The following is a 14,830-nucleotide window of genomic DNA, read 5'->3' on the forward strand; positions in this document are numbered from 1 at the left end:
GCACAGGGAACATGTGCTGAGGTGGGAGTGTGCTTAGCTCGTTAGAGGAAAAAAAAACAAGGAAACCAACATGGCTGGTGGAGCAAAAGGGGAATTAAGAAATGAAGGCAGAAAGGTAAGCCGTGATTGGGCAGATCATGCAAGGCCATGGCCATTTTAATAAAAGGACTTTGGCTTTTACTCTCTCAGGGTCAAGTCCAGAGCAACATGTATGGGAGAGGAATAACAGCAGGGAACGAAAAAGAGGAGTAGGAAGCTCTTGGCAAACGTGTAAGAATTCCGAGAGTCATTTTTACAATATTATTAATGCTTAAGGATGTTCATTATACTTGAGAGAAACAGGCACTGCTGCCACAAATATGATTTAAACTGTCAACAATGATAGGCCATTCATTGGGGAAGGGAAGGTCTTTCCAACAAACGGTGCTTGGAAACATGGATGTCCTCCTGCAAAAACTGAAGTTGGACCTTTCTCTTAACACGGTATAAGAAAATTAACTCAGAAAGGATCAAACAGCTAAGCTTAAGCACTCAAACTACAGAACTCTTAGAAGAAAGCATAGGAAAAAAGTTTTCATTGCACTGGATTTGGCAAATAATTTCTGAGATATGGCACCAAAGGCACAGGTAACAAAAGAAAAACATGGATAACTAAACTCCAACAAAATTTAAATTGTGCATCAAAGGATGCTATCAAGAGAGTAAAGTTACAATTCATAAAATATTTGCAAATCATAGATCTGTAAAGGATTAATATCCAGAATATAAAAAGAACTCCTACAACTCAACAGTAACAACAAAAAAAAACCCCCAAGGACCCAATGCAAAAATGGGCAAAGGACCTGAATAGACGTTTCTCCCAGGATATATGAATGGCCTATAAGCACATGAAAAGGTACTCAACCTCATTAGTCATTAGAGACATGCAAATCAAGGCCACAATGAAATATCACTTCACACCCACCAGGATGGCTATTCTCAAAAACTAAGCTCTTAAACAAAAAATGGAAAATAATAAATGTTGACAAGGGTGTGGAGAAATAACCCTGGTGTACTGCTGCTGAGAACGCAAGATGGCGCAGTCACCATGGAAACAGTGTGGCAGCTCCTCAAAACATTAAACGAGTTACCATATGATCATATGATATGATCTATGATATATAGAATTATCACATGATGACTATGTAATAATTATCATTAAGTATTATAATTATGTAATACATATGTAATAATATATTACACATAGGTAATATATATCACCAAAAGAACTGAAAGCAGGGATTTGAATAGATATTTGTACACCAATGTTAATAGCAGCCAAAAGGTGGAAATAACCCAAATATCCATCATCAGATAAATGAATAAACAAAATGTGACATACTCAGTCATAGAAAGGAATGAAATTCTAGTACGTTCTAACATGCATAAACCTTGAAAACATTATGTTAAGTGAAATAAGCCAGACACAAAAGGACAAATATCATGTGATCCTACTTATAGGAGGTGCCTAACATAGGCAAATTCATGAAGACAGAATTGTGGCTGCCAGGGGCTGAGGTGGGAGGAACTGGGAGTTAGTGATTAGGATCACAGAGCTTTGGTTTGAGATGATGCAAAAGCTCTGGAAATGGACAGTGGTGATGGTTCATAACATTGGGAATGTACTTAATGTACCTGATGAACACTAATGTACTTTTGTACTGAATGTACTTAATGCCACAAAATTGTACTCTTTTATGCTACATATATTTTACCACAATAAAAAAGTATGTGCAAATTGTGCCTGCATCTAACAGAGTAGGAAAATAAAACAGATGTAACCAATTTATTGAGCAAGATACTCAGCATGTGTAAGCAGAAAGTGACTTTATTCTCTCTCCCATTACTCATTTCAAACGTCTTCTCTGCTCCTGTTCTTTAACTGTCTTTGGATGGCATTATATCAGGTCCCAAAGCCTTTCTGGTCACTTTCAATTAATATAAAGTCCTGAATATTGTAATACTGAAATGTTAAAACTCATGGAAAACTCAATTGTCAACTCTCCAAAACAGAGCCTGCTTCAGGCCTGGAGAACTTCAGGAGGTAGGTATGGAGGGGACAATAAATTTAGCTTCTCCCATTCCCTAAGTCTACGACCTTGGGTGCTGCTCTGGGCCCCTCTGGGATTTCAAGCAAAAATCTTCCCTGATTGGTAAAGTTGTCACCTGATGTTGGCACCCTCTGATTGTACCAGATTTTAAGTGCTGTCATTTTCTCTTCTAGGGTGATTCGTGGGTTCTTTTGAGGACCTGAGATCAGGGAGATCTGTCTCTCACAAGTCCCTTGACAGGGGCAATGCGTTGGTCAGCTGGCTGCTTGCTTCCCCCTCTGGGACCCTGGTTAGGGCCCCCAGACCCTGCAGGCAGCCTTCTCCAGTAGGGGGCCCTGCTTGTTTGGCATCTGGCCTTCTGGAAATGTATGCATCCTCGTCCCACCAAATTCTGAATGTGGACTGCAGTGGAGAACAGGCCAGCCCCAGTCTCTCCCGTCTGGTGCCCACTGGGTGGAAGGAAGTGGAGAAAAGTCAGGGCCCCTTGACTACTCCCAAAATTCCAAGGAAGTGCTCAGGAGTGGTCTCCTCAGTCTCCTAAGGAACTGCCTTCTTTTCAGTAGTTTGAACCACTACCTGCAGAACTGGTTTTTCCAGTGTCTCTGTACCCGCTTGTGCATCAACTATGCAGCCCTGTCCTTTAGATTGGGGGAGTTCTTCAGCTGTATTGTGGGGCCCCACCCAAGGCACCAGGGGATCCCTTTTACTATCATCCTACACCAGAGCATTAAGTCATCCCTCTCCCGTATTCCAAGTGAGTCCTTTATAATGTACAAGGGGGTGGGAGTGAGGGGATTGGAGATGGGTTTTATCTGCCATTCCTGCATGGGATCCCTGATAACCCCAGCCTTCTGCATCAGGCACATGTCACCTACAGGGAACTTCCAGACCCCTACTCAATGGAGTAAACGTCCAAGGACTGGGATGCTGGCTCTCTAACCTTAGTCCCTGGTGGGAAACCCTTACTGAAAAGTCTTGCCAAATATATCTGCACCTTTTCCTGCCTTCTGAAACATCTTTGGGATGCCTGGGTGGCTCAGTTGGTTCAGCGTCTGCCTTGGGCTCAGGTCATGATCCCAGAGTCCTGGGACTGAGTCCCACATGGGGCTTTTTGGTCCATGGAGAGCCTGCTTCTCCCTCTGCCCCTCCCTCTTCTGCCCCTCCCCCCACTCATGCTTGTGTGCACTCTCTCTCTCTCTCTCTCTCTCTGACAAATAAGTGAAAGCTTTAAGAAATGAAATAAAGAATTTAAAATAAAGATTTAGTAAATGTAATTGAATTAAACAAAAAAAGAGAGAATCTGGCATGCCTAGTTCTGAACGTCAATTCTCTAGTGCATATAGCTCCTTGGATGTAGGACTCAGCTTAATCTATAAACTGTGTATCTGTCCACACTCCTCTTCCCCAAGATGCATACATTTGTTTAAAAATAAAACCTCATTTACAACCTTGCTCTTAAAAGCAGAGTGCGAGTGACCAAGGAGATAGGACAGAGTGGACACTCGATTTCTTGAAAGAACTGGTTAGTGAAGTTATGATTTGTATGTAATCAAGATAAATCAGAATTTGTCAAAGAAGGAATGACTGGGTGGCTCAGTCAGTTAAGCATCTGCCTTTGGCTCAGACTGGGATCCAGTCCCACGTCAGGCTCCTTGCTCGTCAGGGAACCTGCCTCTCTCCCTGCCTCTGTCTGCAGCTCCCCCTCCTCATGCTCTCTCTCTTTCTCTGACAAATAAAATCTTTAAAAAAAAATTAATCAATGAAGATATTACTCCTCTGGGGTGAAATAAGCATTCTCAGCTGATGCATGTGGCAGAGCACAAGAAGGGCATGATGCCAGCTGACCAGCTAAGAATCTGGACCATGTTTACTTGGACATTTTCAGGATAAAAAGATGACACAAGAACAGGTGAAGACATAGATCGATCAATCAATAGATATAGATAGATAGATAACCATACCAATACCATCGTAGTGAAATTTTTTATGTGTTAGTGAAATTTGGGGACAAAAAGAACCTTTATAAGCTTCCTGAGTGTGTGTGTGTGTGTGTGTGTGTGTGTGGTGGGGGGGGGGGAGATAAAAACAAGTCATGTACAAAGGATCAGGGGTAGAATAGTTTATGATTAGCAGCAGAAGCTGATCCAAAAAGACTTTATAACAACATGAGAAGAAAAACAACAATGGAAGAATATCTTCGTACTATTCAACGAAAGTGATTTCCGACCTAGAACTATAACCCCAACCAAATAGCACTCGAATGCTATATCTTCAAATATGCAGGGTGTGTCAAAAACTTATCTTCCAGACACTCTTTCTGGATATAAGCCACCAAAATGAGGGAATCATCCATGGGAAAGAAAGGCATAGGATATAAAAGCGAGGATAAGGGGATTCCCTAAACGATGGCAAAGGGGTAGCGCTGTGACAGGGGTGTCCTGCTGCACAGATGGCGTCTTTCCAGGCTGCAGGAATGTGACCCAAGAGACAGGAGTGCTATCAAGATGCCTTCTTTTGTATCATCTTTTTTATACCAGCTCAGGGAAACCATTTCACCTATTATTTAATAGGGTTTTTTTTTTTACTTTTATTTTTTTTTGTAATCTGTATGTCGGATATGGAGCTCAAACTCATGACCCAGAGATCAAGAGTCACATGTTCTTCCAACAGAGCCGGAAGATGCCCCATTAGAACAGTTTTAGAATTATAGAAAAACAGAATATAGTGCAGGCAGTTCCCATATAATACCTTCTCACTCTGTTTCTCTTCTTATTAACATCTTATAGGAGTTTGGCTTATTTGTTACAACTCATGAACCAATATTGATACTTTGCTATTAGTTTAAAGCCTAGAGTTAATCAGACTGCCTTATTCTCCACCTTATGTCTTTTTCCGTTCTAGCATCTCAACCAGGATACCACATTACATCAAGTCATTCAATCTCCTTAGGCTTCTCTTGGCTGTGATAGTTTCTCAAACATTCCTCATTTCTAATGGCTTTGATAGTTTGAGAAGTACTGGTCAGTGGGTTGTTGCTGTTGTTTTTTGTTTTGTTTTGTTTTTAGTTTTTTATTATTGAAATATATTTGACATACAGTGTTATATTAGCTACAGGTGTACATCATGATGACTGGACAATTCTATACATCACTCAGGGCTCACCATAAATGTAGGACCATCTGTCACCATCCTACATCACTGCAATCCTATTGACTGTATTCCGTGTGCCGTATTCAACTCATGACATCTTTTTTTTTTTTTTTAAGATTTTTTATTTATTTATTTGACAGAGAGAAATTACAAGTACACTGAGAGGCAGGCAGAGAGAGAGAGAAGGAAGCAGGCTCCCTGCTGAGCAGAGAGCCCGATGTGGGACTCGATCCCAGGACCCTGAGATCATGACCTGAGCCGAAGGCAGCGGCTTAACCCACTGAGCCACCCAGGCGCCCTCAACTCATGACATCTTGAAGAACTTTCTTCTCAATCAAAAACTACTCCTTGCCCATCTCTGCCTCACTTATTTAAATCGAACGTCAATGGATAAAGGTAGAAGAAACGTTTTTATTTCCTCCGACCTCTAAAAATATCTTTTTCAGGAACATACATGGAAGGACACTTTCATCTTTAGAAGTGTTTTTAGAATGAATGTCAAGTTGACTTCCACAACATCTTGAGGAAGGCAGATGGTTTGAGGTAGGAGGAGTTAGAGGGGAGAGAAAGTGATGCCCAATTTCCTTCCCTAGGGAAGGAAATCCATTCTACTTCCCTCCCAGGGGGTGCCCCTCCCCCACATTCACTCAGTCACACACACATACACATTCAGACACACACTCACACAGTTTGTGAGGAAAGAAAGCTGAGTGCCCTCCTTAGAAAGGAAGGGGAGGTTACAGAGATATTATGATGCAATGAGGACCATATGAAAGACACTAGTAACATTATGAGGTCAGGGTTTTTACTGAAATGCTTCTCTATATGAAATGCATTAGACTAAGCCAGGCTAAGGTCCCAGTGGCGGCTCTGACTCCTACCCACAATATGAGATTTTAAGACCAAAGGGATGCGACCCAGGACAAAACTTGAGACAGCAGGGAGGCAGTGTGACAACTGGAGGTTGTTTCAAGTTGACAAATTTGTGCTCTTTCTTTCTGCACAGAAATAAGAGATTCCCTATGTCCCCATGGATACCAAGGAGCAAAAGCATTTAAACACTGAACTTCAGATTAATAATTTTAGGACAGCCTTGAAAGGGTTTAAAAACTTGGTTGAGCAAGCAGCAGCCCAGAAAAGAGATGAAAGAGGAGGACTGCTTACCCAGAAAGAAGGTAAGGTCAGTGATTATGAGCAGTAGAGTCAGGTGTGTGGATGAGAACCGTGAAATGTTTCAAGCCATCAAAGAGAAGCACCATGGCTTAAGAGCCAAGACATCGGGGCACCTGGGTGGCTCAGTGGGTTAAGCCGCTGCCTTCGGCTCGGGTCATGATCTCGGGGTCCCAGGATCGAGTCCCGCATCGGGCTCTCTACTCAGTGGGGAGCCTGCTTCCCCCTCTCTCTACCTGCCTGTCTGCCTACTTGTGATCTCTCTCTGTCAAATAAATAAAATCTTAAAAAAAAAAAAAAAAAGAGCCAAGACATCAAATGACTCGCTAAAGGCCTAAGTGGTCCTGGGGGAAGCTTCATTCACTTCTCTGCAGCTTAGTTGGCTCAAATGTAAAATTAAGAGATTGGATGAAGTGATCTCGAAGGGCTCTTCCATGGGATCTACACCCGATGGCTTGCTGGTTGACCTGGGACTCTCAGGAGTACACAGTGACCATTAGCAAACCATGGAAACCACCCTTCTCTCTCTTTACTTAAGAGTATGGTGAGACCATAAAGAGTTTCGTAAGCAGAGCAAAGTGTTTTTTTCTGCACCTTTGCTTCACTGTCTCGGCCTCTCCCCATATCTCTCGGCTGAAACGATTCAAGCATGCCAAGGTAAGCGGAATGAGGCAGGCAGTAGTCTGCCAAGAATATTAACAGCAGAAAAAATGACACAGAATGGGGGGTCAGCGCTCAAGGGGACAGCTTCAGGGCATTGTGGATGGCGCTGAGGACAGCAGTGACAGATAATGCTTACCAGCACAGTCCAAGACTAACAGAACAAAGCCTGCTGTTACAAGGAAAAGAGCAGAGCCCCTATTACTGTGATGGGTTTCACATAGCCAGTTTCTGCCTGTCCCAGGCTGTACAGCCACAAAAGAATGGAATTGTTGACTTTGGATGATCAAACACAAGCTGGTATTATTTGATAGTGGTCAAGAATTTATAAATCACCTTTGAAAAAGAGAATTTATAAATCACATTAGTAAATATAAGTTAATTGATTCTCTTGACAATTCTAATAGGCAAATATTACTATTATTGCTATTACCACCCTCCATCCTATTTGTTAAAGGATGGCAGGAAAATCATCTGCCCGAGAAATCTATGTGTTAGAGCTAAGCTTCAGAGCTTCAAGATGGACTTTTTAGATGAGTGTGAACTTGGCTGGGCTTCTAAACCACTACACAGAACTTTTATTTTTCCCCAGTCAGCCTGTTTACCCGTCTCTGTAATGGATTTCCCAAACCTTACCACTTCTGTTGACTCCTCTCTGGATCTCAGCTCCTTTCAGCCATGGTTCCAGCATCCTAAGGAAAAACAAGACCAAAAGACAAGAATCCCCTCAACCTCTCTTTCCTCCACTTCTGAATTTCCCCAAAGCAACATCTGTCATTTTGTCCATCTGTCCTCCTGTCCAAGGCTATCACTTTGCTGCAACAACTTCAAAATCTCCTTTACACCTGCTTTGTTCTCTCAAACTAAAAATATTCCCAAACATCCTGACTTTGACTTTCTCTTCCCTGTAAGGTATCACTGTATGCCTTTCTTTGTTTCTCCACTAAATTTCCCCACAGCATCACCACTTAATTTTCAAGCTATTCAAGTCTGACTTCTCTCATCACTTTGCTGAAAATGCTCCTAAAATGCTCCTACTGAGGTATCCCAGCACCTAATATGACTGCCAAGTTCGATTGTTTTCATTTTCCAGCATACCTGGCCCTTTCAATGCATCAGCTCACTCCTCTGCTTCCAGCTGCATCACAGCTCTCTCGTATTTTTTTCTTTCTCATTCTTTCTTTGCCTCTTTTTTTTTTTTTTTTGAAGTCTTCCTGTGTTCTCTCTCAGTCTTAAAGCCCTGATGCCATTCACCTAGTCTCCTAAACTAGATATCTTGACTATCTCATGGAATCTTACTCTTGGGCTATTACAACAGGGGTTCAATATAATCATCTTCTTGCCAAGAGTTATTCCTTATTTTTTTTTAAATGCCACATCCCTGGCTTATTAACTCTGCTCTAAAGTCCATATATGTGAACTTGGCATTTGGGGCTATTCCCAGCCATGCCTCGATCCATCTTTCTCATATCAGCTCCTGGAACTTTCCCTCTATGAACCTTCCATCCCAAAATGAACTTGTCAGCATTCCCAAGCACCTCATACTCATAATGCCTCTGATTTTGCATGTATCCTTCCTTCAGTGTAGAATATCTTTCCTCCCTTTCATTGTCCCCATAAGTCTTGCTCATTTTTTAAGACCAAATCAAATCTCACCTTTCTGTAAAGCCTTTCCCCAAACAAAGCCACCTTTAGCACAGTTAATGTACTTTCTTGCCATCTCGAGGATTTCCCTTGACCTGCAGAAACTGATGTGCGTTCCTGCCCCTTTTCTCCACAGCACTTGCCCTGTGAGTGCTCGGAAGGGGCTTTGTAACCCTAGGACTAGCCCAGTCTTGTGTCCAGGAAATGCTCCTTAAATGTGTGCTAAGCAGGGGTGCCTGGGTGGCTCAGTCGTTTAAGCAGCCGACTCTTGATCTCAGGTCAGGTCTTGATCTCAGGGTCATGAATTCAACCTGGGCATGGAGCCTATTTAAAAAAAAAAAAATGTGTGCTAAGCAAACAAGGTAATCTTGCTTTCACTTCAACCTTCAAAGCTACATTGAAAAACTTCCCTCCTCTATAGTACCTATGTGTATATATGTGTAGGTATATGTATACATGTGTTGATACAGAACAAATATATTTCAATAGATATATAGTAATATAATTTTTAGAATATTATACTATAATACACTACAGCCCAATGTATAGTGGGTATATTATATGTCTATTATATATAATATAGATTCAATAAGAACTAATTACTGCTAGATTTCCTACTCTGACAGAGGGACTGATCTGAAAGACTATGAAGGAGAAATATAATCTTAACTTTTCAGACTGCTAAGGCTGGCATACCTTCATATTCGTTCTTAATACTGGAAAATAAGATCTGCTTCTCACTATAGGCAGGAAGCTAAGAATCAGAATGTTTTGATGTCAAGGAATTCATCTGTGCTCTTTAATCTTCTTGTCAATGACCTGATAGAATTAAAATCACCCTAGGAAAGAAAAGTTTCATCATCGTCCTCTAGCCACATCTACAATGAAATACATTTACATGGAGACACATTACATTCACCATAGTGTGAATTTAAAGAGACTAACCTATTTAGATATCTCATAAGAATTTTAAATGTTGTATGACCCAGAGGGAATGCTTTATTTTCCCTAGGAATCATGTTCCCTCCTCAGTTGCCCCTGCTTTGGTAAGTAGCACCAGAATCTGCTGAGTTTGAAAACCTGAGACTTAAGCATGAATCTAGAACAGGATTTCTCAAGTTTGGCACTACTAACGTCTTTGTTCTGTGTATATGAATGTGGGCTGTGGGAGGGGTTATCCCGTGCATTGAAGGATGGTTAGGCATATCTCTGGTCTCTATCGACTAGGTGCTGTAGCATTCCCATCCCTAATTCTAACAAGCAAAATTGTCTGCAGATGACGTTGCCAATGTCCCTGTAGGAGACGGAGGGGAAACCTCCCCTGGATGAGAACCCCTGGTCTGAATCCTGCCTGTCCTTCACTCATTACTCCTGCCCCACAAAAACCTCCAGTCCATTAGAAGTCTTTGCCATTCTGCCTCCAGCTGTATCTCACCATCTCCAGTACTACCTCTCAGTGCCTATATCACTTATCATCCAATCAAGGACATTTCCAAGCCAGAAAGGGGTTGTTATTAATAATAATTAATATTGTTATTAATAATATTGTTATTAATAACAATTAATAACTAAGTTGAAAAATCAGCTGCATTGTTCTGGCCACGCCTCCACGATCTGAAACCTGGACTAATGCACTAGCCTCTCTCTGGGTTCATAGCTGTCATTCTTACCTCTTGCTGCAGCCACTATGCTTTGAGAAAAGCAATACCTTACCAGCATGCTGAGAATAAAATACAAACTGCTGACTCCAGCCTGACCCTCCTTCGTGATAATCTCACGTGACAGTACTTTCCCCGCCCTCACTTCTCCCTACCCAGTGACCCTCCCAGAATATGCCAAGCTCTGTCCAGACTCAGAGTCCTTTTGTTTGTTGGCTTCTGCCTGAAATGCTCTTGTCTAGCTTTACGCATGGCTGACTCCTTTTTGTTTATCGGGTCTTGGCTTGATTTTTTTACCCATGTCCTTAAAGAGGCTTTCCTGAGGTCCATCGCAGCCCACCACCATTGATAGGTAATTCTATCACAGCACCGTATTGGTTTCCTTCCTAGTATTTAGCTCGCTCTGTACCTTTGTACTTTACACCTTTATACATTTACTTTGCTACTAAGGTGTGACATACAGGAGAGCTTCCGGAGCACGCTAATTAAGTGTTTAGCACAGTAGATGTGGACGTTGTAAACATTTCTGCGGCTACCAGCCAGATGCAGGCAAAGAACATTTCTAGCATCCCGGAGAGTCCCCTTACACACAGATAGCCGCTCATCCAATGCCTAACTCCAGGAATTAGTCTTGCCTGTCTCAATTGGTAAATATTTGTATCTTTGCATGTGGATTTTATGTTTCTCCCACTAGAGCGTAAACTCCCTGAGGAAGGGAACTTGTTGATTTAGTTTGAAGCCCAGTGTCTAGCTCGGTTCTCACCCTTAACAATAATGATGCCTTTTCGTGTCAAACTCCTCCTTATCTTTAGACTCCATAGTAGCTCCCAAGTGAATCAGTAAATTTGGCAGAATCGAACTCAAGCATGGTGTGTGTGTGTCCACATACCGTCAAGGAACCGATTAAGAATTGCTCTTTGCTCCTGTCTCTTCTACCTGAGATGAGTTCTCGCAGACACTCCTGATTGGCAAAACTTTTCATAACAGGAAAGAATGAATCCACTTTCTTCTCTTTGTATTCCTGAACAAAACTCCTCGTTGAAACATAAGCTGTGGAGGAAGGACTGAAGACCAAATTTTATTCTAAGTAATATTTTAGTCAAGTACTGAGTTATGTTTCTAATGTAAAGAACCTTAAAATGAGGCCTTATCTGGTTTTAATTGGTTGAAATGAGGAAACTGATTAGAAGATAGGAAAAGGAGCTGAGTCCTTGGAGTTTGGTAACCATGTTCTTGCAATTTGTTACAATGCAGATGTAATCGATTATGACAAGTTTTATGAGGTTGTACAAGAACTCTTCGGTCCAGAAGTGAAGAGTCAAGATGTGAAAAGCTTTTACAGGAAACTCTGCAACAACCCCGATGTACCTATCGACTGGTGTGAGGTAGCATTTTTCATGTTTATCATAAGAAATCCAGGTATTGTTTCTCCTTGTTCAGAATAAATAATTTATCTAAGTGTGATTCCCACAAGGGTTAAGCCCACGGCGTGTATGTGGCATGTGTGAATGCCATTAAAGATGTGACCACTGTCCCTAACTGAACGTTAGTGAGACAGACAGAAGTTTCACTCTATTATTCATGGCTAACTCTTGAATACCTTTAGACGGAGCTGCCAAATGGAAGAAATATACATGCCATTAACAACAACCAATATGATAAATGCCTTCATTACATTCTCAAGGAGAGATCTTCCTTTTCAATAGTTTCAAAGCATACAAATATCATGTAAGAGAAGAAAAAGACTATGGTTGACCACCTCTACCATTTCCTGAGTCACTTCCTGTCTGTGCAGTTCTGTGTCCCTTCCACCATTGTCTGTTCTTGTATGAACGTAGAGACACATGTTTGGTTAAGTGATCTATGGACTATATATATATATCTCTATGGATCTACGGAAAAGGAGAAAGGAATGCCTCTGATCTTTGTTGAAACTCACAGAAGACTGCACTCTGTAGGTTTGTTTGTAAACCAGATTCTTCCTATTCTAAAAGGATTCGAGGTAACTTACAATTTAAAAAATTGCACACATGCTTATAAGCAATGGAAGTAATATTAAAAATTGCAGGCTCTTTCTCAAAAATCAGTAGATAGAGGGGCACCTGGGTGCCTCAGTCAGTTAAGTGTCTGACTCTTGATTTCAGCTGAGGTCATGATCCTCAGGGTTGTGAGATGGAACCTTGTGTCGGGCTCTGCACTGAGCATGGAGCCTGCTTGAGACTCTCTTCCTTCCACTCCCTCTGCCTCACCCCTGCTCAAAAAAAAAAAAAAAAAAATCAGTAGATACAGTAAACAAAATGAAAAGCAAAGATGGAAAGGATTTGCCTATCATTTTTAACAAGCTGGTAGATGTCTATAAATAGAACTTTGGACCCAAGATATAGGAAAGACACATCTTGCCAACTATATACACATCACAAAGCTGTGCATGCATAAAAGTAAAAAAGACATTTCAGTAAACTCCAATATAAGAAAACTAGGAACCAATAATAAAAGATTGTCCAAACTCTAAGAACCGACCAAATAAAAAAAGAATTAGTTTTGGGGAAAAATTGTAAACAAAAAGCCTATTAAGCCTTTAAAGAATACATAATTCCTGCATTATATATAGTTTTGTACAACTTAAGAAAAGCCGATACGTTATCCCACTCATTTTATGAGACTGTAATAACATGAGCTGAACAGAGAAAAAATGCCAGGGAACGATAGGCCAATATTGATGCTGAAATCCTAAATAAAATTTTAACAAGTCAAATCCAGCAGTGCATTAAAAATTATTTCTGAGTAGAACTCATCCCAGAAAAGTAAGGGTAATTTAATATTAGAAAGTCCAGGAACATATTTCATTCAACATGTTAGAAGAGAAAAAAAATAATTTGATAACTTTGATTAGAAGTCAGCACGCTAAGGCCCACAGGTCAAACTGAACAGCCACGTGTTTTGCAAACAAGGTTTATCGGAACACAGAATACTCACCCATCTGTATACTCTGTGGCTGTGTCTGTGTTACAAGAACAGAAATGAATAATGTGACTGAGACTGAATGCTCTGTAAGTCAACAATATTTACTACCTGGCCCTTTTCAGGAAAAGTTTGCTGACTCCTGATCTTAAACTAACATAAAAAATTTTTTTGATAGAAATCTTGTAACCATTCCCGTTTTTACAAAGAAAAAAAAAAGTCTTAGCAGAATAAGAATGATGAACAATTTCCTGAATTTGGTAAAAGGTTGTGTTCATTTTCTGGAGCTGCTATAAAAAATGACCACTAATTTAGCAACTTTCCCCTGGGCTTTATTGACGTAGAACATTGTGTAAGTTTAGGTGCAGAATGTATTAATTTGTACATTTCTCTATGTCAAAATGGCCGCCTCCATAGGGTTAGCCGCCACCTCCTTCATGTCACATGATTACTGCTTCTTCTTTGTGGGGAGAGCATTAAAGATCTACTCTATTGGCAACTTGGAAGTACATCATGAGGCATTCTTTTTTACTTTTTTTTAAACTTTTTTAAAAAGAATTTTTATTTTTTTTATTAACATATAATGTATTATTAGCCCCAGGGGTACAGGTCTGTGAATCGTCAGGTTTACACACTTCATAGCACATACCCTCCCCAATGTCCATAACTCCACCACCCTCTCCCTACCCCCCAAACCCCAGCAACCCTCAGTTTGTTCTGTGAGATTAAGAGTCTCTTATGGTTTGTCGGGAGATCCCATCTTGTTTCATTTATTTATTTATTCTTTCATCATGAGGCATTCTTAACCATAATTGCCATTCTGTACATTAGATCCCCAGAACACATCCATCTTGGAAGTCTGAACACATAATTGGAAGTTTGAACTCTTTGAACAACATGTCCCCTTTTCCCTGATAACCACCATTCTAGTCTCTGTTCCTATGAGTTCAGCTTCTTTTGATTCCTCATATAAGTGATATTATGTCTTTCTGTGTCTGACTTATTTTACTTAGCATAATGCTTACAAGGTCCACACATGCTGTTGCAAATGCCAAGATTTATTTCTTTCTAAACTTCACAACTTCAGGAAACACACATTTACTATCTCACCATTTCCAGGGAGCAGGAGTCTGGACACAACTTAGCTGGGTCTTCTGCTCAAGGTCTCACAGGGCTGCAATCATGTTATTCTCATATGGAAACCCAACAAGTAAAGAATCTTCTTTCAAGCTCATTCCAGGGCTTGGCAGAATGCATTTCCTTGTTGTGTATGATGAAGGGACTCAGCTTTTTATTGGCTGGAAGCTGGAGACTAGAAGGTGCCCTCATGTTTCCAAGGCTGTCTGCAGTTCTTTGCCTTATGAAACACTACATAGGCAGTTCACAACTTCACTTCTTCAAGGCTTTCTGCACAGTCCCTGAGGACAGTCTTGTATAATGTAATATAATCATTGGTGAAATAATCCAGCACTTTTGCCTTATTCTTTTGATTAGAAG

At 40.8% G+C, this 14,830-nt stretch overlaps 1 protein-coding gene across 2 annotated transcripts in view; it reads left to right on the forward strand.

The window, feature by feature from the left end:
* Positions 1 to 6,090: 6,090 nt before the first annotated feature.
* Positions 6,091 to 14,830, forward strand: part of WDR64 (WD repeat domain 64) — a 140,455-nt gene continuing 131,715 nt past the window's right edge. For both annotated transcript variants that reach the window (XM_004756758.3, XM_004756760.3), the window contains exons 1-2: positions 6,091 to 6,415; positions 11,627 to 11,757. In XM_004756758.3, coding sequence (XP_004756815.1) covers positions 6,271 to 6,415; positions 11,627 to 11,757 — 276 coding nt within the window. In that variant the 5' untranslated portion in view covers positions 6,091 to 6,270. The remainder of the gene's footprint in view (positions 6,416 to 11,626; positions 11,758 to 14,830) is intronic.

Source organism: Mustela putorius, unplaced genomic scaffold (genome assembly GCF_011764305.1).
Source record: "Mustela putorius furo isolate JIRA1106 unplaced genomic scaffold, ASM1176430v1.1 tig00000785_pilon_pilon_pilon, whole genome shotgun sequence".
In the NCBI taxonomy this organism is placed as follows: Eukaryota; Metazoa; Chordata; class Mammalia; order Carnivora; family Mustelidae; genus Mustela; species Mustela putorius.